At 46.7% G+C, this 22,840-nt stretch overlaps 1 protein-coding gene across 1 annotated transcript in view; it reads right to left on the bottom strand.

The window, feature by feature from the left end:
* The window catches only part of LOC103695863 (probable serine/threonine-protein kinase PBL23), a 38,481-nt gene extending 22,809 nt beyond the window's left edge, over positions 1–15,672 (bottom strand). Inside the window, exon 1 of the mRNA XM_039132141.1 lies at positions 15,339–15,672. Coding sequence (XP_038988069.1) covers positions 15,339–15,672 — 334 coding nt within the window. The remainder of the gene's footprint in view (positions 1–15,338) is intronic.
* Between the last annotated feature and the right edge of the window lie 7,168 nt (positions 15,673–22,840).

The following is a 22,840-nucleotide window of genomic DNA, read 5'->3' as shown; positions in this document are numbered from 1 at the left end:
CGACTTCACCGAAATGCTAGCCCGAGCCCGGAAGTATGCCAAGGCCGAGGAGGCGGTCGCCTCCAGGCGGGGTGCGATTGAGCCCGCCTCAAGGAAGCAGAAGAAACGCCGCGAGGAGCGCGGCCGACAAAGGAGTCGATCCCCCCGTCGAGAGAAGAACCTCCCCCGACCGAGGAGCCCGCCTCGGCAGCAGGGACGACCTCAGCGGAGGACCCCACCTCGACCAAGGTCTCCACCACGGCCCCGGACGTACCCAGGGAGGTACGAGAACTACACGCCTATCAATGCCCCCCGGGCCGAGATCTTGATGGAAATCGAGGGTCGGGATTTCTTCCGACCCCCGCCTCCTATGCGGGATACGGGAGTTCCCCGCAATCCCAGGAAGTACTGCCGCTTCCATCGAGACCGTGGGCACGACACGGAAGATTGCTTCCAGCTCCGGGACGAGATAGAAGCGCTCATCCGTCGAGGAGTACTCAACCGGTTCGTGAGGAACCGACGTGAGGAAAGGAGGCCGACGGAAAACGTCACACCGCCCGAAAACCCGGACGACAACAGGCCTATCGCCGGCACCATCAATATGATCGGAGGAGCCTCGGCAGGAGAAGCAGCCCAGGGAGCCTCCCCGAAGCGCCTGCGTACTGATAAAGTCATCTTGTTCTCGGACGAGGACCTGGAAGGGATTGAGACCCCCCACGATGACGCTGTGGTCATCTCTATGATTGTAAACAGGTTTGATGTAAAACGTGTCCTAGTTGACAATGGAAGTTCAGCCAACGTTTTGTATTATCATGCCTACCAAAAAATGGGGTTGCCAGAAGGACATCTCCGAAAAATCAATACCCCACTGGTTGGGTTCACCGGGGACTCGGTCCCAGTTGAAGGCGAGGCCAGCTTCCTTGTCACAGTTGGCCTCGCTCCCCAGGAGAGCACTGTGAGGACGGACTTCCTTGTGGTCCGCCTGCCCTCAGTCTACAACGCCATCCTTGGGCGGCCAGGGCTAAACGCCCTTCGAGCCGTGGTCTCAACCCGCCATCTGCTCATGCGGTTCCTCGCCGGCCAAGGAGTAGGCGAGGTCCGTGGAGACCAGTTGGTTGCCAAGCAGTGCTACATGGCGGCCTACCGAGTAAGGCAACCGACCGAGGCGCCGATTCAGCCAATGGGCCCCTCACTACCCATAGAAACCCTGGATGCGAGGGACACCCTTTGGAAGAAGCAAGTAGAGCCTGGTGAGCTTCTTGTTCAAGTTCCACTACGAGAAAATTTTTCCGAGCTAACTGTGCAGGTCGGCTCCGGCCTTGGCGCCCGCGAGAGGAATCACCTCATCAGCTTCCTGCGGGACAATGCCGATATCTTCGCCTGGTCGCCCGCGGACGTACCGGGAATTGACCCTGAGGTCATGGTCCATCGACTTCAGGTGAAGCCAACCAGCAGACCTATAAAGCAGAAGAAAAGAGGCTCCGCCCCGGAACGGCAACGAGCTGCGGCCGAGGAGGTGGATAAACTCCTTGAAGCCGGCTTCATCCGGGAGGTCTCTTACCCAGACTGGCTCGCCAACGTAGTCTGTTCGTCCGATTCCTGTCTAACTAAAAATATGCTAGACAGATCGTTGTTAGAACCGACGGACAAAAGTTAAATTTAATTTTACTCTTACCTGTTCTACTCGAAGAATAGTGGTTGTAAGAGGTCGATCCACAGGGAGGTGATTGGAGTTGCATAAAAATTAGAACGTTCACTCGGATTCAAAGTCGATTTTTGAATAATAGAAGAAAAACATTGTATCGGGGATGATGATGAATTCTCTAGTCTACTGGAGAATTATTTTTCTATTTAAAAATAATAAAAAGACATGTACTTAGATTTAAAGAGCATTTATATTTTTAACTAATCAAAAAAAAGCTCTGGCATAAATAAAAATGGATGAAAACAAGAAGAAACTGCATAAAGGAAAATTTAATGTATTGTATAAAAAGAAAAATTAAACCATTGCATGAAGAAAACAGAAATTAAACTAAACCTAGAACAAGGATTGCATGAAAAAGAAATGATAGATTTGATAAAAAATAACATCGATTACAAATAACAATGGAGATTAGACCTAATACTCCTTCTCTTTTGTAAATAAAATAAAGAAAAAGAAAGTAGAACAAGTCACTTTTCTTCTCCCTCTCTCTCCCACGGTGGAGCTCCCAAAATAAAATACTTTCTTTATTCCTTTCTTCTTCCCAAGAACAGAGCCTTGCTCTGTTTCTTCTTCTCAACACCCAGCCGACTCCTCCTTTGGTTCCCACCCCAACCGAGCACACCCTCCTTCCCTCTTCCTCCTTCTCTTCTTATAGCCGCGGACGGACGCCTGATGCGGAAGGGAGATGGCAGACGCGGTGAGGACGCGGGGAGGAGTCGATCACGGACGAGATCCGGGCGCTGGGAGCAGGCTGGATCGCTGATCACGGGCGGAAGCTTCGTGGACGGCTGCTGGGAGGAGCTGGATGCGGTGAGATGGACGGCTGCGAGGCGGAGGAGGAGCGATCTTGGCGTGATCCGTTGAGGAGATTGACCACGGATGCAGTGGATGCTGATTCGGGAAGCAGTGAGATGCGGTTCCTTGATCACAAACGGAAGGAGATGCGATGAAGACGCGGTGGGGGATCGTCGGGATTGGAAGCGGAAGAGGAAAGATGCTGGAAGCTGAAACGGAAGGTGGGAACGCGGTGCAGGATCGCCGAAGATTGGATCACGGCTGGGGCTTCCTTCTTTGGGTGCTGGGATTTCGGGATGATGGGATTCCGGGCGTTGCTGGCACGGTGGCTGGCACGCGGAAGGACTTCCTTCTTTGGTTGCTGGGAAGGAGCGGAAGGTGTGGCCGGCTGGCGGGCTGAGGCGTTGAAGAACGGGACCACGGGAAGGACATGGATCCGTGGGTGCAGAGGTGTGTCACGGATGCGGTGGATCTTGAACGCGGAAGGAGGGAGGAGCCGGGAGCTTTGTGATGCGTGCGGACGGCTGGGAGGATATGGGAGACATCAAGTTCCATCCGATTAGTCATATAGTATGATACGAAATTTTGGGTCATCTATTCTGGCTGGAGGTCAAGTGCAATTCTTTCAAGTCATGGGTCACCCAGCACCTTATGGCAAATTTAGATTTGCCCAAAATTATTTTCCAAAAGCTCAAAAGAAATGGATCCGATTCGGACCCGATCTGAAGTCAAATTTGTACTCAATGTGCATTTTATCTATAATTTATACTAATCTATGTTAAATCCAAATATAATATTAATCTAGTGAATTTATTATTATCGGTTAACAATAACACTAATTTTAGTAACATGTAGGTCGCACTTTTGTGCTCTTATCACACCCCCCAACTAGCTTATTGCTAGTCTCTAGCAATTCAGTGCAAAAATGATAAAATGAGAGAGCAAAAGTGTTATTTATTATATAAATATCCTAAGATAAATACTCACTTTCGTAGAGCATTACGATTGCACTTAGCATGTGCAACAAGCCGTTAAACCCCTAGGTTACCCTTAGCGGACGAGTGTTGTCTCGTGAGGGTTTGCAGTGAAGTTACCCACAAACTTCATCAGTCAGGAATTTCCAAATTTTAACTCGAAATTTGAACAAGTATTATTGTATGAAACTAGAATTGCAAGGACAATAGAGACTTGTTGTTATCATATTTAAACAGACTCTAACTCAAGTTTCATTACACCCCATCTATCTGCTAACAAGTCAAGAATGTAGTGAGGTGCAAGATAGTATCATATAAATGAGTGGCTTTCACTTACTTCCAACATGATCACTCCAATTTTCAAGACTTTCTAGAGTTAAATGGTAATGAACACCCCGGATTTATTTATTCTTTTTTTTTTTTCAGACTGAATGCTAAGAAGAATGACTTGTGCAATATCTAGCCTTATTAAGCTTTCTAGCTAACCCATGTAGCGAGTGTTAGGCCAATGACTCCCGATCCAGATGGCTCAGGGCACTAGGTGTAGAGACACCCTAATAGGCTTAATAACTCAAGTTAACTAGGCTTCAAGGCCAAATTAGTCACTCAGAGTTTAATCTCAATGTCCTCACCTTTTTACGCGAACACTCGCTGCTTGCCAGGCAGGAGGCCCGGTTACTCAGTGAGGAGACTTAAATTAAACTCATTATTTTATTTTATCTCTTCTTCTTTTTTTTCTTTTTTTTTTTTTTTGGTTAGGTTAGGGTGTTCATCACACATATAACTCTAAATTATCCCGAAGATTAAAAGTATTCATATTAGTCGTAAGTTTACATACCCCACTATTCATGTGCTTATGTGTAGGTGCTAACTCATCTTGTATCATGTTAGCAGAAGATAGGTGGGACGACAACTCAAGCTAAAACTGCTATCATATTCCTTAACTCAAAGCTATTGTCAAAGCAATTCCTACTTTATACAGCCAAAAAGATTAGATTTTGAGTTAAAAATTTGAAATCCCCCTTTTTTTTATTTTTTTTTTAATTTTAATATTTTTTTTTAATTGCATCAAAAATATTCTCTCCCCCACACCTAAATCTAACATTGTCCTCAATGTGAAAGAAAATTTAAAACAGTAATAGGATAGAGGAGAAGTTACCTAATATGGGTAGGTAAAGTGACAATAGGGGCAAAAATCACAAACCTGCATTTTTTTTTTTGAAAATATTTACATGTTGGGTTGCCTCCCAAGAGCGCTAAGTTTTATGTCTTCAGCCAGACAAAATGTAAATCGCCATTTTTTTCAACCATTATCTAAGAATAGTTTTGGAAGAGTCCAAGGAAGAACAGTTGGCTGGTGACGATCTATGCTTATAAGAGGAACAGAACTAGGGGGTGCATGCTCGACCACTTCCTCAGAATGGGCAAGGTAAACTTCTAAAGGGTCCTTATTATAAGTTTGTAAGAAAGTCTCCTGAACCAGACTTTCAATCATGTCAACTTCATTGATTTCTTTGTCGTCTGGTGGTTGTTTACTTATATTAAAGACATTAAGTTCGACTTTCATATTGCCAAAAGATAACTTCAGCATCCCATTCCGACAATTGATCACAGCATTTGCTGTGGCTAAGAAGGGTCTACCTAAGATTATAGGTGTGTGATTGTCTGGATGTATTACAGGTTCGGTCTCAAGGATAACGAAGTCCACAGGATAGTAAAACTCATTTACTTTCACTATTACATCCTCTACAATTCCCTTGGGGTACTTCACTGTCCTATCTGCTAAGGAAAGGGTAATATTTGTAGGCTTTAATTCTCCCAAACCTAACTTTTGGTACACATAATAGGGAAGTAGATTTACACTGGCTCCTAAATCTAATAGAGCTCTTTGGATGATCGTCTCTCCTATTTTTATTTCAATAGTTGGGCAACCAGGGTCTTTGAATTTCGGGGCAATCTGTTGTTGAATGAGGGATGAGGCTTGTGCAGCCATAACAGCTTGCCTAGGAATACTTGTTTTTCTTTTGACCGTGGTGAGGTCTTTCAAGAATTTTGTATAGGAGGGAATTTGTCTTATGGCATTGAGAAAAGGTATATTTATTTGAACAGTTTTAAAGACTTCCATGATTTCATCAAAGTTAGATTGTTTCTTGGAGTCCTGAAGTCTACTGGGAAAGGGAACCTTGGGTTTGTATGTTTCTATGGGTTCTTCCCTTTTTTCCGGTTTGTCCTGTTCTTGACCCCTCTTCTGAATAGGGTTTTTATTGGATTCAGTTTTATTTTCTTTTTCATTTTCAGGAAGTTGGACTTTATTGTCCACTTGCTTGCCAGACCTTAAAGTGGTAATTGCTTGGACTTCATAGGTCGGATTTCCATTAGAATTGATTTGATACTGACCTATCTGACCTTGATTTTGTTGTCTACTAGGGTTAGGCACTGGTTGACTAGGTAGTTCACCTTTCTTCCTATCCCCTAGAGAGTTAGCTATTTGGCTCAGACTAACCTCAAGTTTTGCAATTGCTTGCGCATGGAATTGGTTAGTCTGGGCTTGGGCTGTATTGGTCTGTTATTGTTGCTTGATAAAATCTTGTTGTTGTTTCATCATATTAGCCATCATGGTTTCTAATTGTGAAGGTTGCTGTGGGATAGGGGCATTATAAGGCGGTACAGATGGAACCAAAGGTTGGTTCATTTGTGGTGGACCTATCCTGGGGAAGTTGTTCTGAAAACCTGGTGGACCACTTTGATACTGAATAGGTTCATTTTGCTTGTATGAGAAATTTGGATGGAACCTATTATCAGGGTGGTAGACTGGACTGAATGAATTAGGAGTGGGCTTTTTGAAGGCACTATATGAATTTAGAGCATTTGCTTGCTCGGCCTTTATGGTGGGTAAACTAGGACAACACTCCACTAGATGCTCAGAACTATTACACAAGATACATAAACTATGTGACTCATGATCCACTTTCATGATGGGATTTAACTCTTTATATGAACTCGAGCTAGTGGAAACAGTGAAAGCATCAAACTTTTTGCTTAAGTTGTTCATTCCAGTCACCAGATTGGACATGACATTTTTGAGTTCTGGGTTTGCTTTCATTTCATAATTACTTAGTTTTCTGGACCCGAACTCATCTCTATTTACTTCCTCACCATAGCTACTCCAATTTTGGGCGTTCTCGGCTAAGTCAACAAGAAATTCATAGGCTTGATCCGGGATTTGGTCCATGAACCTACCCTTGTGCATGGACTCAATCATGTTTCTATGTGCCGGAGGTAGTCCTTTGTAAAAGAAATGTACTAGATCAGCCTTATCAAGCCCATTGTGTGGGCATTTGACCAACAAGTCATGGAACCGTTCCCAAGTTTGGGAAAATTCCTCCTCAGATTTTTCTCTAAAAGTTCTGATGGCATCCTTAATTTTTTCAGTCTTTACCATAGGATAGAACTTAGCCATAAACTTCCTAGATAGTTGTTCCCATGATGTAATGGAATTTGAAGCTAGGGAATACAGCCATGCAGCAGCACGATCCTCTAAAGTCATGGGAAATAACCTTAATTTAATACCCTCTTCATCTAAGTTTTGATTTCTAAACGTTTGACATATTGTCAAAAATTTGTTTAGATGAATATAGGGTTGTTCACTCTCGAACCCATGAAACTTGGGTAACATGTTTATTGTTGCAGCCCGAATTTCAAATTGGGTTGCATTATTTATTGGCAATACTATACATGTAGGTGGACTAGCGGATGCAGGAGCGAATAATTCATTCAGGGTTCTAATATGTTCACCCATTGTAGTGATCGACGGTTGGTTTACAGTTCGCAGGTTGTGATGAAAAGTTCTTTCAATCTCAGGATCAAATGGGGTTAACTTATCCCTTAATGACCTTCTACCATACATACATTTTCCACAACTTAATTAGACTCAATTTTTTAAACGAAATCCTAAAAGATAAGAAGAAGGGCTAGACCAAGATGACCACAATCAACACCACACAACAATTTGACCCTATTAGTCTTAGAGCTAAGTGAGGTTTAGTAGCTTCTTAAATCTAGTTGCACAGAGACTTATCAGGTTAAAAAGTTTCTGAAATTCTCTCTAGATTAGACAGCTCCTAATCTCTCTTTCAGATTAAGCTTGAGCTTACCAGTTAAGTGATCCAGTAACCAGTGACCAGGAAAGTCCCGGGGTGTGCGGTGGTGCCAGAAGGGATACACCGATACCACAATACCCGTAACAGTTCTTACTGTTGTAAAACTTTCCTAGACATCACCAATTACTAAATCCTCACTGGAGTGGCTTTCAGCCGCTTCTTTCCAAGAGCCTAATTGAGCTCGAAAACCCTAAGGCCAACGTCTAATTTGATTTTAATTTAATTTGGCTTAGGATAAGTATGCAAGGTGGTGATTTTTGGGCTAAGGACAGGTAATGACTTCCCGACCTTATCTTTTTAATGGGTTTTGCCCTTAATTACTTTATGCAAATGCTTAATACTAAATGCAGCAAATAATCAATATTTTTTTTTTAAAGTTTACGCAATGTCATTAGGTTGTATTGATTAAATGAGCAAGCAAAATTTTTTTTTTATTTTATTTTTTTTTATAATTTTTTTTTATTTTTATTTATATTTTTTTTTATTATTATTATTTATATAGCAATAACTTGAATGTAAACTAAACACAATTCTTATGCGTCAGTCAATCTCCGAATACCCGTTGAATAAGCTCTGGAGATTACTCCGTGAGGAGTCCCAATAGAGGCATGATAACCTCGGGGGATTGCACCCTATCAATTACTAGCAAAAATAATAATTTTTTTTTATATTTTTTTGATTTAATTAGAAAATTTTTTTTTTTAAACTTCAAATTTCGAATCTCAGAATTCAAATTTTGAATTTAAAAATTTTTTGAATTTTTGAATTTTTTTTTTAATTTTAATTTTTTTTTTTGAATTTCAAATTTCAGAATTTAATAACTACGAAATTATTAACTAGAAATTATCAAAATAAGGAAAATTAATAAAAATAAAAACTTACTACCGGAGTACGTTCACTTCGGACATCCAAAATTTGATTTGATCTTCGTGATCGTTCTTGCTTCTCGATTTGCCTTCCCGGCAACGGCGCCAAAATTTTGTTCGTCCGATTCCTGTCTAACTAAAAATATGCTAGACAGATCGTTGTTAGAACCGACGGACAAAAGTTAAATTTAATTTTACTCTTACCTGTTCTACTCGAAGAATAGTGGTTGTAAGAGGTCGATCCACAGGGAGGTGATTGGAGTTGCATAAAAATTAGAACGTTCACTCGGATTCAAAGTCGATTTTTGAATAATAGAAGAAAAACATTGTATCGGGGATGATGATGAATTCTCTAGTCTACTGGAGAATTATTTTTCTATTTAAAAATAATAAAAAGACATGTACTTAGATTTAAAGAGCATTTATATTTTTAACTAATCAAAAAAAAAGCTCTGGCATAAATAAAAATGGATGAAAACAAGAAGAAACTGCATAAAGGAAAATTTAATGTATTGTATAAAAAGAAAAATTAAACCATTGCATGAAGAAAATAGAAATTAAACTAAACCTAGAACAAGGATTGCATGAAAAAGAAATGATAGATTTGATAAAAAATAACACCGATTACAAATAACAATGGAGATTAGACCTAATACTCCTTCTCTTTTGTAAATAAAATAAAGAAAAAGAAAGTAGAACAAGTCACTTTTCTTCTCCCTCTCTCTCCCACGGTGGAGCTCCCAAAATAAAATACTTTCTTTATTCCTTTCTTCTTCCCAAGAACAGAGCCTTGCTCTGTTTCTTCTTCTCAACACCCAGCCGACTCCTCCTTTGGTTCCCACCCCAACCGAGCACACCCTCCTTCCCTCTTCCTCCTTCTCTTCTTATAGCCGCGGACGGACGCCTGATGCGGAAGGGAGATGGCAGACGCGGTGAGGACGCGGGGAGGAGTCGATCACGGACGAGATCCGGGCGCTGGGAGCAGGCTGGATCGCTGATCACGGGCGGAAGCTTCGTGGACGGCTGCTGGGAGGAGCTGGATGCGGTGAGATGGACGGCTGCGAGGCGGAGGAGGAGCGATCTTGGCGTGATCCGTTGAGGAGATTGACCACGGATGCAGTGGATGCTGATTCGGGAAGCAGTGAGATGCGGTTCCTTGATCACAAACGGAAGGAGATGCGATGAAGACGCGGTGGGGGATCGTCGGGATTGGAAGCGGAAGAGGAAAGATGCTGGAAGCTGAAACGAAAGGTGGGAACGCGGTGCGGGATCGCCGAAGATTGGATCACGGCTGGGGCTTCCTTCTTTGGGTGCTGGGATTTCGGGATGATGGGATTCCGGGCGTTGCTGGCACGGTGGCTGGCACGCGGAAGGACTTCCTTCTTTGGTTGCTGGGAAGGAGCGGAAGGTGTGGCTGGCTGGCGGGCTGAGGCGTTGAAGAACGGGACCACGGGAAGGACATGGATCCGTGGGTGCAGAGGTGTGTCACGGATGCGGTGGATCTTGAACGCGGAAGGAGGGAGGAGCCGAGAGCTTTGTGATGCGTGCGGACGGCTGGGAGGATATGGGAGACATCAAGTTCCATCCGATTAGTCATATAGTATGATATGAAATTTTGGGTCATCTATTCTGGCTGGAGGTCAAGTGCAATTCTTTCAAGTCATGGGTCACCCAGCACCTTATGGCAAATTTAGATTTGCCCAAAATTATTTTCCAAAAGCTCAAAAGAAATGGATCCGATTCGGACCCGATCTGAAGTCAAATTTGTACTCAATGTGCATTTTATCTATAATTTATACTAATCTATGTTAAATCCAAATATAATATTAATCTAGTGAATTTATTATTATCGGTTAACAATAACACTAATTTTAGTAACATGTAGGTCGCACTTTTGTGCTCTCATCATAGTCCTCGTAAAGAAGGCCAACGGAAAATGGCGCATGTGCGTGGACTACACCGACCTGAACAAGGCTTGCCCAAAAGACAGTTTCCCCCTCCCAAGCATCGACCAGCTCGTCGATTCCACCTCAGGACACCAACTGCTGACTTTTATGAACGCCTTCTCGGGGTACAATCAAATTCGAATGGCGCCAGAAGACGAGGAGAAGACGGCCTTCATCACCGACAAGGGCACCTATTGCTACAAGGTGATGCCCTTCGGCCTGAAAAATGCTGGAGCCACCTATCAGAGGCTGGTCAGCCAAATTTTTAAAGACCAGATCGGCCGAAATATGGAAGTTTACGTGGACGACATGCTGGTGAAGAGCCGAGCGGCGGAGCACCATGTAGCTGACCTCAACGAAACGTTCTCCAAGCTCAGGGGATATCGAATGAAGCTCAACCCAGCGAAGTGCGCGTTCGGAGTCACCTCGGGCAAGTTTCTGGGTTTCATAGTAACCCAGCGCGGAATTGAAGCCAATCCCGAGAAAATCCGAGCGCTGCAAGAAATGACGCCCCCGAGGACAGTCAAGGAGGTGCAGCGGCTTACCGGGCGGGTTGCCGCCTTGGGGAGATTTGTCTCCCGATCGGCTGAGCGCTGCCTCCCATTCTTCAAGATCCTCAAGCGGCCAAAGGATTTCCGGTGGTCAGAAGAATGCCAGCAGGCCTTTGAAGAGCTCAGGAGCCTTCTGGCCTCTCCCCCGCTGCTCACCAAGCCTCAGAGGGACGAAGTCCTTTACTTATACCTGGCCGTCTCCCCAGTTGCAGTGAGCTCAGTCCTCGTCCGGAAAGAGGACAAGCTCCAAAAGCCGGTCTACTACATCAGCCGGGTCCTCAGGGATGCTGAGACTCGATATTCCAAACTTGAGAAGACGATCTTTGCTCTTATCATTTCAGCTCGGAGACTCAGGCCTTACTTCCAAGCCCACACAATAACCATACTGACCGACCAGCCTATGAAGCAAATACTGCAAAGGTCGGATCATGCGGGGAGGATCGCCAAATGGGCGGTCGAGCTCGGAGAATTTGACCTCGAATATCGGCCCAGGCCGGCTATTAAAGCTCAAATACTCGCCGACTTCATCGTAGAGTGCACCCTGCCGGACGACCCCGAGCTACCATCCGTATCCATAGAGGAAACCCCAAGACTACCATGGGTCCTACACTCAGACGGGTCGTCAACTTCGGGGGGTAGCGGGGCTGGACTCATCCTCACCAGCCCAGAAGGAGTGGTGGCCGAGCAAGCCTTACGCCTCGAGTTTCCGGCCTCGAACAACGAGGCCGAGTATGAGGCTCTCATCGCCGGGCTCAAGTTAGCAAAGGAGCTGAAAGTAGAAGACCTGAAGGCCTTCAGTGATTTCCAGCTGGTAGTAAGCCAGATCCAGGGGGACTTTGAAGCAAAAGAGCCATCCATGCAGAAATATCTCCAAAAAGTACGGGAACTCGTGTCTACCCTGAGCTCTTTCAGTATCCAACACATTTCCAGAGCGGAGAATCTCAGGGCAGACCAGTTGTCCAACCTAGCGACCTCCCGCATGAGCGAGCTTTCCACGGGGACAACGCTCGAGTATCTTCGGACTCCCAGCACGGATGAACCAGAACCCACCATGTGCATCGACTTTGAACCGAGCTGGATCGACGGGTTCGTCTGCTATCTCCAGGACGGAACCCTTTCCCATGATGAGACAGAGGCTCGCCGGATCAAGCGCCAAGCTCCCCGGTATGTCTTATATGAAAACAGACTCTATCGTCGATCATTTACTTCTCCTCTTCTCAGATGCATCCGCCCCTCTGAGGCGGACTATGCCCTCCGAGAGGTCCACGAAGGAATCTGCGGCAATCACCTGGGAGGTCGGGCATTAGCCCATAAGATTCTGCGACAAGGATATTACTGGCCCACGCTCCAGAAAGATGCGACGGATTTCGTTCGGAAGTGTGACCGGTGCCAACGGAATGCTAACATCCAACGCTGACCTTCGGCCCTGCTAACTTCAATCATCGCCCCCTGGCCGTTTGCCCAATGGGGGATTGACATTCTGGGGCCCTTTCCTCTGGCCACCGGGCAAAGAAAATTTCTGGTCGTCTCCATCGACTACTTCACCAAATGGGTCGAAGCCGAACCTGCAGCCCGGATCACCGAGCAAAAGATGCGGGACTTCGTGTGGAAGTCCATAATTTGCAGATTCGGACTTCTCCGTATCCTTATATCCGACAATGGCCGACAGTTCGACAATGTCCACTTCAGGAAATTTTGCTCTGAGCTCGGCATCGACCACCGCTTCACCTCGGTCGCCCATCCCCAGACAAACGGGGAAACTGAGGTAACTAACCGTACCATTTTGCAGGGACTCAAAGCTAGGCTTGATCGGTCCAAAGGACAGTGGGTCGAGGACTTGTACAACGTCCTCTAGGCGTACCGGACTACGTTCCGACTGCCCACAGGAGAGACCCCCTTCAACCTAGCATATGGCACTGAGGCCGTCATCCCGCTGGAAATCGGCCTCCCTTCTTCAAGGGTGGAGCATTACGACCCCGACACCAACTCTTTCCGGCTCAGAAACAACCTGGACCTCGTTGAAGAGACACGAGAGGTCGCCCGGGTCCGTATGGCAAGATACCAACAGAAAACGGCCCAATACTACAACTCCAGAGTTAAGCCCAAGCTCTTCAAAGTAGGGGATCTTGTCCTCAGGAGAGCCGAGGCTTCTCAACCGACCGAGCAGGGAAAACTCGCCCCAAATTGGGAAGGGCCGTATCAAATCGCCCGAGTACAACGACCCGGAGCATACAAGTTGAAATCCCTAGAGGGAACTCCAATTCCGCGAAGCTGGAACTCCGAGAATCTACGAATGTACTACCAATGAAACCCCTAGGGGTTCAAGACGATCAGGAATATGAACTCAGTCTCCTTTCTACAAATAATTCGCCCATTTCAATGATTATGATTATTTCTTCTAATGTTGGGTCATCTGTGATCCTCAGATTCCTCGACTAAGGTCGGGATGCCCCGAGGGTCGACCGTAGAGTCCCAAACTCCCTCGACCTCGGGAAGCGTCGCAGGTCGATAGAGCGTACCCAGACCCGTCGACCTGACGAACGATTCCTCGACTAAGGTCGGGATGCCCCGGGGGTCGACCGTAGAGTCCCAAACTCCTTCGACCCCGGGACGTATCGCAGGTCGGTAGAGCGTTCCCAGACCCACCGACCTGACGCAAGATTCCTCGACTAAGGTCGGGATGCCCCGAGGGTCGACCGTAGAGTCCCAAACTCCCTCGACCTCGGGAAGCGTCGCAGGTCGATAGAGCGTACCCAGATCCGTCGACCTGACGAACGATTCCTCGACTAAGGTCGGGATGCCCCGGGGGTCGACCGTAGAGTCCCAAACTCCCTCGATCCCGGGACGTATCGCAGGTCGGTAGAGCGTTCCCAGACCCACCGACCTGACGCAAGATTCCTCGACTAAGGTCGGGATGCCCCGAGGGTCGACCGTAGAGTCCCAAACTCCCTCGACATCGGGAAGCGTCGCAGGTCGATAGAGCGTACCCAGACCCGTCGACCTGGCGAACGATTCCTCGACTAAGGTCGGGATGCCCCGGGGGTCGACCGTAGAATCCCAAACTCCCTCGACCCCGGGACGTATCGCAGGTCGGTAGAGCGTTTCCAGACCCACCGACCTGACGCAAGATTCCTCAATTAAGGCCGGGATGCCCCGAAGGTCGACCGTAGAGTTCCAAACTCCATCGACCTCGGGAAGCATCCCGGATCGGGAATGTGGCCCCGGCCCCCTCAATCTAGTGTGTTATCCCTCAACTATGTTCGAGATGTCCCGAGAATCGACCGTAGAGTCGCAAACTCCCTCGACCTCGGAAGGCGCCGCCAGGCTCGTAGGAAGCCCAAGCTCCCACGATCCCAAGCCGAAGAGTGACTCCGAAGGTCGACGAGGGAACAAGGCAATCCGCTCCGCTATAAAGCGCGCAACTACGGAGGCGCAAAAGGTACATCCCGCTCGACGCCCGCCTTGTTATATTTATCTACATATTGCTAGCGAAATCCCGATCGAGGTTGGGAATTTACCCCGGCCAAGGCCGGGTCGCCCCTACAAGTCGGTCTAAGACCAAGGTCCCATCGACCTCATGCATGCTCCCCCTACCGATAACCCCCATGACAACTCATGCAAACCTTTTCGAGCAAGGGTCCGATTCGGCCCCCATACATCGAGGCATCAATCGAAGATGACCTCGACCGCGGGCGTGCTAATCGAGCCCAAGAAGGCCGAGGTACCCTCTACAGTTTCCAACTCTGCTTGCCGGAACCTCGGTGAAGTCCGAGGGCAACGACCGTGAAAGCCCCGACGGCGGCTTGGCTATTGGCTCATGCCCCCGTCAGGGAACAGCCCTGACATTCTTGTGAACCTACGCCCCAAAAAGCCGAACTCGAAAGCTCGGCCAAGTGCCCCAATAATGACTTATGCAAGTCTGATAAGGCCCCTTCCGGGGGTCCGAGGCCCGAACTTGGTGCCTCAAGAATCCGAAAACCGAGCCCAACAACCCCTGTGAGCTCTAAAATCCGAGCTCCAACACCTGGTGAAATTTGTTGGACACTTAAATAAGCTAAGGAAAAGAAGAGCAAAACACAGCCAAAGAACATGTCTTTATCAAGCAGCCCAAAGGCTAGGACGAAAAGTCGAGGGTCGGTAAAATAATGAGTTAAAGCACCGGTCTCGCTTACGACTAAAGGAGAAAAAAGGAAAAGTAAGCACAGAATGGCAAAAAAAAAGATACTTTCATTAGCAAAATGCCGAAAGGCTAAGTACAAAATTGGAGGTCGGCCGTTTAACAAATGTGAAGGCCGACCTCATTTACAGTAAAGAGAAGATAAAAGCCTAAGTCCTAAGAGGCGGCAGCAGCGTCCGCGTCACCCTCGGGGTCGTCCACGGCGATGACCTGGGGGCCTTCGGCGGGTACGGACTCGGGGTCTGCGGCGGGGGCCTCGGCTGGCGCCGCGGGAACGTTCTCGCTGGTTTCGTGAGGGAGGGCCTCCGCCACCGCCGGCTCGGCTGCCTCGGCTTCGGCCTCAGCGAGATCTTCTTCGGACATAAGGGCGGCAGGAACGTCGTCAGAGTCGGAGCTGTACCCCAGCCTCATCCTCGGACGGATCGTCGAAAGGTCGAACTGGGGGCAGATCCGAGCCATCTGCTTTCGGAAGTTATCAAAGCCCCGGAGAAACCCGTCCACAGTCTCCTCCTCTAGCATGTCGCGGAACTCCTCCGACTCCTTGAAGAGCTCCACGGCATTCTCGGCTCGCTCGAGCGCCCTCTTCTCCCGGGCCTCAAGCTGCTCGATCTTGAGGCGGAAGACCCCGCCCTCGTACTTGAGGCCCGCGATCTTGGACTGGGCCTCCCCCAGTCGCGCCTCCGAGGCGCGCAGGGCCGACTTGGCCAGCGAATGGGCGGCCCTTTCCTCCTCGAGCACCTCGACCATAGCTAGGCGCCCGGCCTCAGTGGCCTCCCTCCGCGCCTCGGCCTCGGCCTCGGCCAGTGCCGCCTCCAACTCAGCAATTCTTTTCTTAGCCGGCTCCAATTGCCGGCTGAGCCGCCGAGTCTCTTCTTGACACCCTTGGGCAATGAATACCAGGGTGTCGACCTCGTGAATGTGCTGCAAGAGGAAAAGGATGAAGCAATTATGAGTCGAAAAACATACAGCGTGTTCGCCAGTAGCCTAAGGAAAGTTGGGAAAGTAGCTTACCCGAACGGTATTGCGGTAGGTACCGTCGACGATCTCTTCCAGCGGCAAGTTCCGGAACTCGGCCCGGTCCGCTGGAAGCATCGCACGCCGAAACACGGCTCGTGCGACATCGGCGTCGTGTATAGCCGAGCTCCCCTCGAGGAGAGGGGACCCCGGCTCGGCCGATTCCTCCCTTGGCCCCCTTGAAGAGCTCGGCTCTCCCGAACTGGGGACCTCGGGGCCTCTTCTCGGCTCAGGCCCCGATCGTTGCAGGTGGATCATGGTCGGCCCCCGCTGGGCGACGGGGGCAGGACAAGGCGGGGCCGCCGAGCCCGCATCACCGGCGGCCGACGTCCGCCCCTGGTCGGCTGCGGAGGCCCCCGCCTCTGGGCCTCTCGTCCCGGCCGATGAAGAAGCACCGGCCGATCTCGACTTTTTCCGAGGCTGGGGAATAGCCCCCCCGGCCTCGGCCTCTCGCCTCTTTATTCGAGAGAAAAGGGACGTGTTGCTGGTCGGCATGTGGGGGATATCTGAAACCAAAAATTTTCTTAAGTGTCAGACCAATATTTATGAGAAGAGAAAGCAGATAAAAACGAAGCGATGCGACTACCCTTACCCTCGGGGCGCGCTGAACTCAAGCCTACGCTCGCCAAGGCGTCCTCCCGTAAGAGCTCGGTCAGGTTGAACCCCTTCCCGAGGGCCCGTAGGGAGTCCAAGACCCTCAACTCCCTCCCCGAAGGCTCGGAGAGCCTATTGAGAGCCTTCAACCGAGGGTGCCCCCACCTCGGGTTGAACCCCCACGGCACCTCGGATGCAAGAAAGAAAAATTTCCCCTTCCACTCATGAATAGAGGAAGGGGCACCCTGAAAAAGTGACATACCGCCCCGTAAGGCGAAGTATAGCTACCCTGCATCCGCCGGATTTTTCTTTAATAAAAAACACCGGCGGAAAACACTCACCGAGGTCGGGATCCCGTGCGCAAGACACAAGGACAAGAACCCGATTATGGTCCTCCACGAGTTCGGAGCAAGCTGTGCTGGAACGAGTTGGTACTCTACCAGCAAGCTGTTCACGAACTCGTGAACAGGGAACCGCAGGCCGGCCCAGAGCGTCTCGCGGTGAACCGCGATCCGACCTGGGGGCGGCCGCGTCGCCCTATCCTCCGGTCCCGCAGTTTCGAGACGAAATCCGGGCTGGAAGAAGAACCGGGAGCGGATCAACTCCAACTCCTCCCCCGACAAACTCGACCCTACTTCCTCGGGACCGAGACCCATTTTGCAGAAAGATGAAATAAAACTGAAGATAGAGGAGGGAGGAGGAAAAGGAACCCTAGCTAGTACAGGGTGGGAACCTACGGGAAGTCGCCGGAAATCGCTCCGGGCACCGTCGGCAAAATTTGGTCGAAGGGTGGAGCGAAGGAGGAGACGGCAAAAATGAGAAGCAACCAAATAGAATTCTTAGGGCAGACTCGTGGGGTTTATATAGACCCCCCTGACGGCCCAGATCGACCGGATCGGTTCCCATCCCCCGACCGGATTGCGCCGCGTGTCGGCCTCAGAAGCCGAGGCACCACATTCACTCCGGATCAATAAGTCGGGTACAAAATCGAAACGCTGTCCCATCGGATCTCACGGCCTCATCATGGGTCCGCAAAATCGGACCTCCTTGAAAGACGAGCGGACGTCACCCCCGCTCCCTTCATTTAATAAGTCTCCGGGACACGTGGAGTGCCGATGTAGCCTCCACCTCCCCAGATCAGTGATCCACTAATACGAGATCGGAAGCGTCCGACCTCGGATCACGCCGCGTGTTCATTTTGAAGCACGAAACGGCATACTTATTTATGAGGGAGGCCTCGACCACGAGATCGAGGCGCCGCCTCGTCGGGCCCGGGGACCCTCATCATGGGTTCGCCGCACGAAGCGATCTCGGAGATCCAAAAGGCGTCATCCCCGTTGCGGCTGCTTCGGAAAACGTAAGGACGCAGACCCCATCATAAGCTCGCCGACTAAAGCGACCTCGAAGCGCCAAAGGGCGCAGGTTCCGTTATAAAAGCTCCGAGAAGCGTAAGGGTGCGGACGTGATTCCCTCCAACTTTAATAATAATAATCTCTACTTCCCGCGTCCGAGCCTGCAAGCTGCTCGAACTCGGAAGTCGGGGGGTAGTGTTGGGGGAATATGGTTTTCCCCCAGCGACATAATTACCCCTAAGGAGTCGCACAACCGCCGACCTTGGACAGCCGAAGTCGGCGTCCGACCTTGGAACGTCCGATCTCAGAACCTCCGATCCGGAAAACTCCCGACACCCGAGGTCTGTTTTTATCGACCACCTACTACGGCCGTACCCCCCGAGGTCCGGCCGAGGGCCATATCCTGCCACTGCCCCGGCATTTATTGCGCATGACCCCTGCAAACCCCCGGTTCACTCAACAATTAATGCGGATCTCCGGCTTACTCCACAATTAATGCGCATGGCTCCTGTTATCTACGGACCCGCAGCTCTCCACGGCAAGTCAGCTCCGCAGAGTCCAATCAACCATGATAAGTCTCTGATCTCGGCCTTACCTCCGACATCAATGCAATGATTCACTCGATCGCGTGCCAGCTCGGGTCGTACAACGACCTCACCTCCGACATCAATGCGATGATTCACCCAATCGTGCGCCGATCCGAGCAACATGCCGAGCCGTACAATGGCCTCGCCCCATCACATCACAGGTAAACCGACCCCCCTATAAAAGGGAGCCCTTGCTTCTCAGAGGGGGGTTGGAGACTCCGCACTCTACAAATACTGTTCTTCTTCTTCTCTTCTCATACAATTTGCCCCCCTTCTGACTTAAGCGTCGGAGGGCCGGCGCCGGAAGACCCGGCCACCGGCTTTCCTGCAGGCACCCGGACGGAGGACGCCGCCCGCCGACGGACCGTCGCTCCCCTGTGAACACCTGCCGCTCCCTCTCTTCGATCGACGATCGCCCCCGGATTCAATTTCCAGCAACATTACCAAATTTTAGTTAGTTTTCTATATTTGGAATTAAATAATTCTAGCATATTTCCTTATTATTCAGCCTTATCTCAAATATGATTTGTGCCTAGTTTAATGTCTGAATTAGGATGAGGGGTCATATTCTATATATACTTCTAATACATTATATGAGAGTGGCTTTTTGACATATTGATAGAATTTTTTAGAGAGTAATGAAGGGTTCTTCAATTCAGTTTGCTTCAATTTGTATATTGATCTTCAAAGTCTAACTCGAGAGATCAAGTCACTATTTGCCCTTCTAACTGTGTCGGTCTTGAATGACAAATTTTTTTTCTTGCACTGTAATCTTTGCAATTGTTTGGATTTTTCTTCCATGTTCTGACTTCTAAAATCTTGTTAAAGATTTTGTCATTCCAGGTGATAACATTGTTTGTCGTAGCAATAATGATAGAGGTCATATGGCTAGATTCTATTAATTATTGGTTGAAATATACTAAAATTCCTCTTATCCAGCTATGACCAAGCCAGCACAGAGGTTAGATCACTGAAGGGACCTATCATGTATTACCTAGTCTGAATCAATCTTAACTTTTAAGAATTTGTGATACAATCACTATAATAAGAGTTATTGAGGTGTAATGAGCAGGCTTTTTTTTTAAATGTCTTTCTATGGCATGTGCTCTGAAGGATACAGGAACGGGCAGGGCAAATATATCACCATTCAATATGTGTCAATTCAACTAGCTTGCCTATGGTGGTATTTGTTTTATGTTCATGAATAATTCCTGAATATAATGACGATTGCCTGAAGTGTTTAGCATTTGCTTGCCCTTGGGGTTGGTGAATCTGTAAGGATTGGAGGGTATCTTTTAATAATAATCATAAAAAAAGGGTTGATGCTGTGTTTGCATCTCTTTTTTCCTTTTACTTTTTTAGATAAAGTGATATACTTAACCATGATTCTATGGAAATGCCATGGTATCTAATGCTTGTGCATAAGATTGGTATGGAGAAATGCAGATTGAGCTGAATGTTATGATTGGAGTTATGGACGATAGCATTAGAGGATAATAGCCTGAGATTTATGTTACAAACTACAGTTTCATTTTGTGTTGGCTACATCCTATAGTTCTGTTATTTCTTATATATTATACAAGACCCTCAAGAGAAGCAAGGTGAGGAGGGAAATTAGCCGAGTCCATGACTCAATCTAACAGGAACCAATCAAACATACCGAGCTTTACAAAACTGGTCTTTGTTCTTTGAATTTATTTTCTGAAATTATTTCTTCTCCCAGATCCAAAACGTTCGTATTATTTTTTAAAGTTACATGCCATATACTAAGCTCATATTAGATGCAAATAGCCTCGAAAATTAGACAAATGTGGAGAATTGAGGAAACAATCTCCTTTTTCACACAATAGCCAAGTAAGACAACAAGGTTGCACTTAGAATGGCTTTTCGTCCCTGTTTCACATGTCACACTGTTCTTAGAGATCATGCTTAGCAAAGCACCATAAGCATGAGCAAAATTACAATATATGAGTTAATATTTCCACAACTTCCCCAACCAAAGAATGATGTTTTATGGGATTTCCTATAACCACCTCTTTATAATAAATGTCAGTCTTTTTTGTACTTGAACATATTTTTGTCAGCACATTTAAGAAATTTTCATTTGGTGTTCCTTATGTAGTAATTTTGGTGTAAGATGCCAGTCTTCTCCTAGTAGACCTGTTGCTTTATTTACCTTCATACAAGATACATATATTATTTGTACTCAGCCTTGCCTTTCAATTAAGATGAGACAGAGAAATTATACATTCTTAATTTTTATTATTCGAAATGGTAATTGAATTTTTCTTAAAGGAATGTTACATGAAAATGTACTCAAGTCAGCATCTTCAGAGACCAAGAATTTATGCACCCTAAAACAAGGCAGGGAGGGGGGATACAGTAGTTAATAATCATCGTAATTAAGCTTTAATATTATCCCCGGCAGAAAATTATTGGGCCCAATTTTCTTTAAAATAAGAGAAACATTGTGTATATCTAGTCTCATTACTTTCTCAGTGATCCAGGAAACCTCTTGATCACCTCCACCAAAGCATTGACTATAGCTTTATATTCTTAAAAATCACTTAATTTGAAAAACTAGCATGTATTAAGAGTTTCCAGCAATGAAGTACACATATTATTGCAACGAATTTTTTGCTAAATTATTATTATGAGACTTCTAAAAGAATATTACTGAATATTAGTGAATATTCATGATATCCGGTAAACAAGAGTACAGAATATTACTGAAACAAAATTGTTGCTCAAAAGAATGGAGTACGGTTCCAAAAGAATTCATGTTGAAGTAGTTTTAGTCTGCAAACTTTTGTTCAAAAAAATGGAGCATTGTGTCCCATTGTAACAGGGGTTTATGAAGCAAATCTGTATTCAAAGGCTTACAAGAAGGATCAAGCATATTTTCACGGCCACGACACCTCTAAGAAGTCCAAGGAAAATGCTAAGCAAGAGTCCTACCATGAAACACAGAAGAGTACTTGCTTTATCGGATAATTCAATAGCTATGGTAACTAAAAGTTCTTGCCACATAGATCACTTCACAGGTTATTGGAAGATGAATTTAATGGTTCTAAAACTTCATTTACAAAGTAGAGAAATGACTATAATAACTGTAATGTGACTTAAAGTATACAACCAATTTAAATGTATGCAGCAAGAAACAGTCACCGAGGATTGTAAAAGGGGAAAAAAGAACAATACAGAGCTGAGTGTATAAACAATGGAAATATAGGAACAGTATGGACCAATAAAATTGCCATAAGCTAATGGGAACTTTCATGGCTGCATGAAGAAATGAATATTTCTGCAGGATCTGAAGGTACATATGGCAGTTTCTGCTACTCTCGTCATTACAGCTCGTTCCACAATTGGCAATCACGCTTACTATGAAAGCTAATAAACAATGTGCTTGTCATCTTAAATTAGAATAATAACTAATCTGGGGGAAACCATCAGAAAGAAACTAATTAGATACAAAAACATTGTCCCTGGCACTGAAATTTCCTTCAGTGGATGAGACCATAACACTAAAAAGAAACTACCCTTGATGGACAGTGGATATGCTTTGTCTTTCAATTTTCTTTTCATTTTTTGTTTCTTTAGTACTCCCATTTATCTGAACTGCAATTGCACATAGAAATCTGCAAGTAGTGGTTAAGCTTTATATCATATATCCTATCTCGGATAAAGGACAATCAATGCTGCATGATCATTATGGACCTTTGATATAATCATCTGCAAAAATATATAACCAAGAAAAACAATTGAGCAAGCAGATCCTAATGCATATCAATACTAATACAACTTGTGAGTGCTTTATACCCACAAGATACTAATCATATTACACCTGTAGGTCCAAAACAGGCCTACCACATCCATGAATGAAGTACGTCTTTCATAGTTTGTAAGACAACATTGTAGGACAACTGATTTAAGTATCATATAAGAAGAAGCATTCACCAGATGATAACTACAAAACCAGGGAGACATGTGCAAGACTGGTTCAGCTGACAGCATATCCTTCATATTTTACTACTCACGAGTTCACCATTCACTAATGATGGAAATATGGACAATTTGGAGAAAACATCATAAATCCAGTTTATAACAAGAAACAACCAAGTCTACGTCAATTTATCC

This window comes from Phoenix dactylifera, chromosome 11 (assembly GCF_009389715.1).
Source record: "Phoenix dactylifera cultivar Barhee BC4 chromosome 11, palm_55x_up_171113_PBpolish2nd_filt_p, whole genome shotgun sequence".
In the NCBI taxonomy this organism is placed as follows: Eukaryota; Viridiplantae; Streptophyta; class Magnoliopsida; order Arecales; family Arecaceae; genus Phoenix; species Phoenix dactylifera.
The sequence above is the reverse complement of the archived record's forward strand: the minus strand, read 5'-3'. Positions and strand labels throughout refer to the sequence as shown.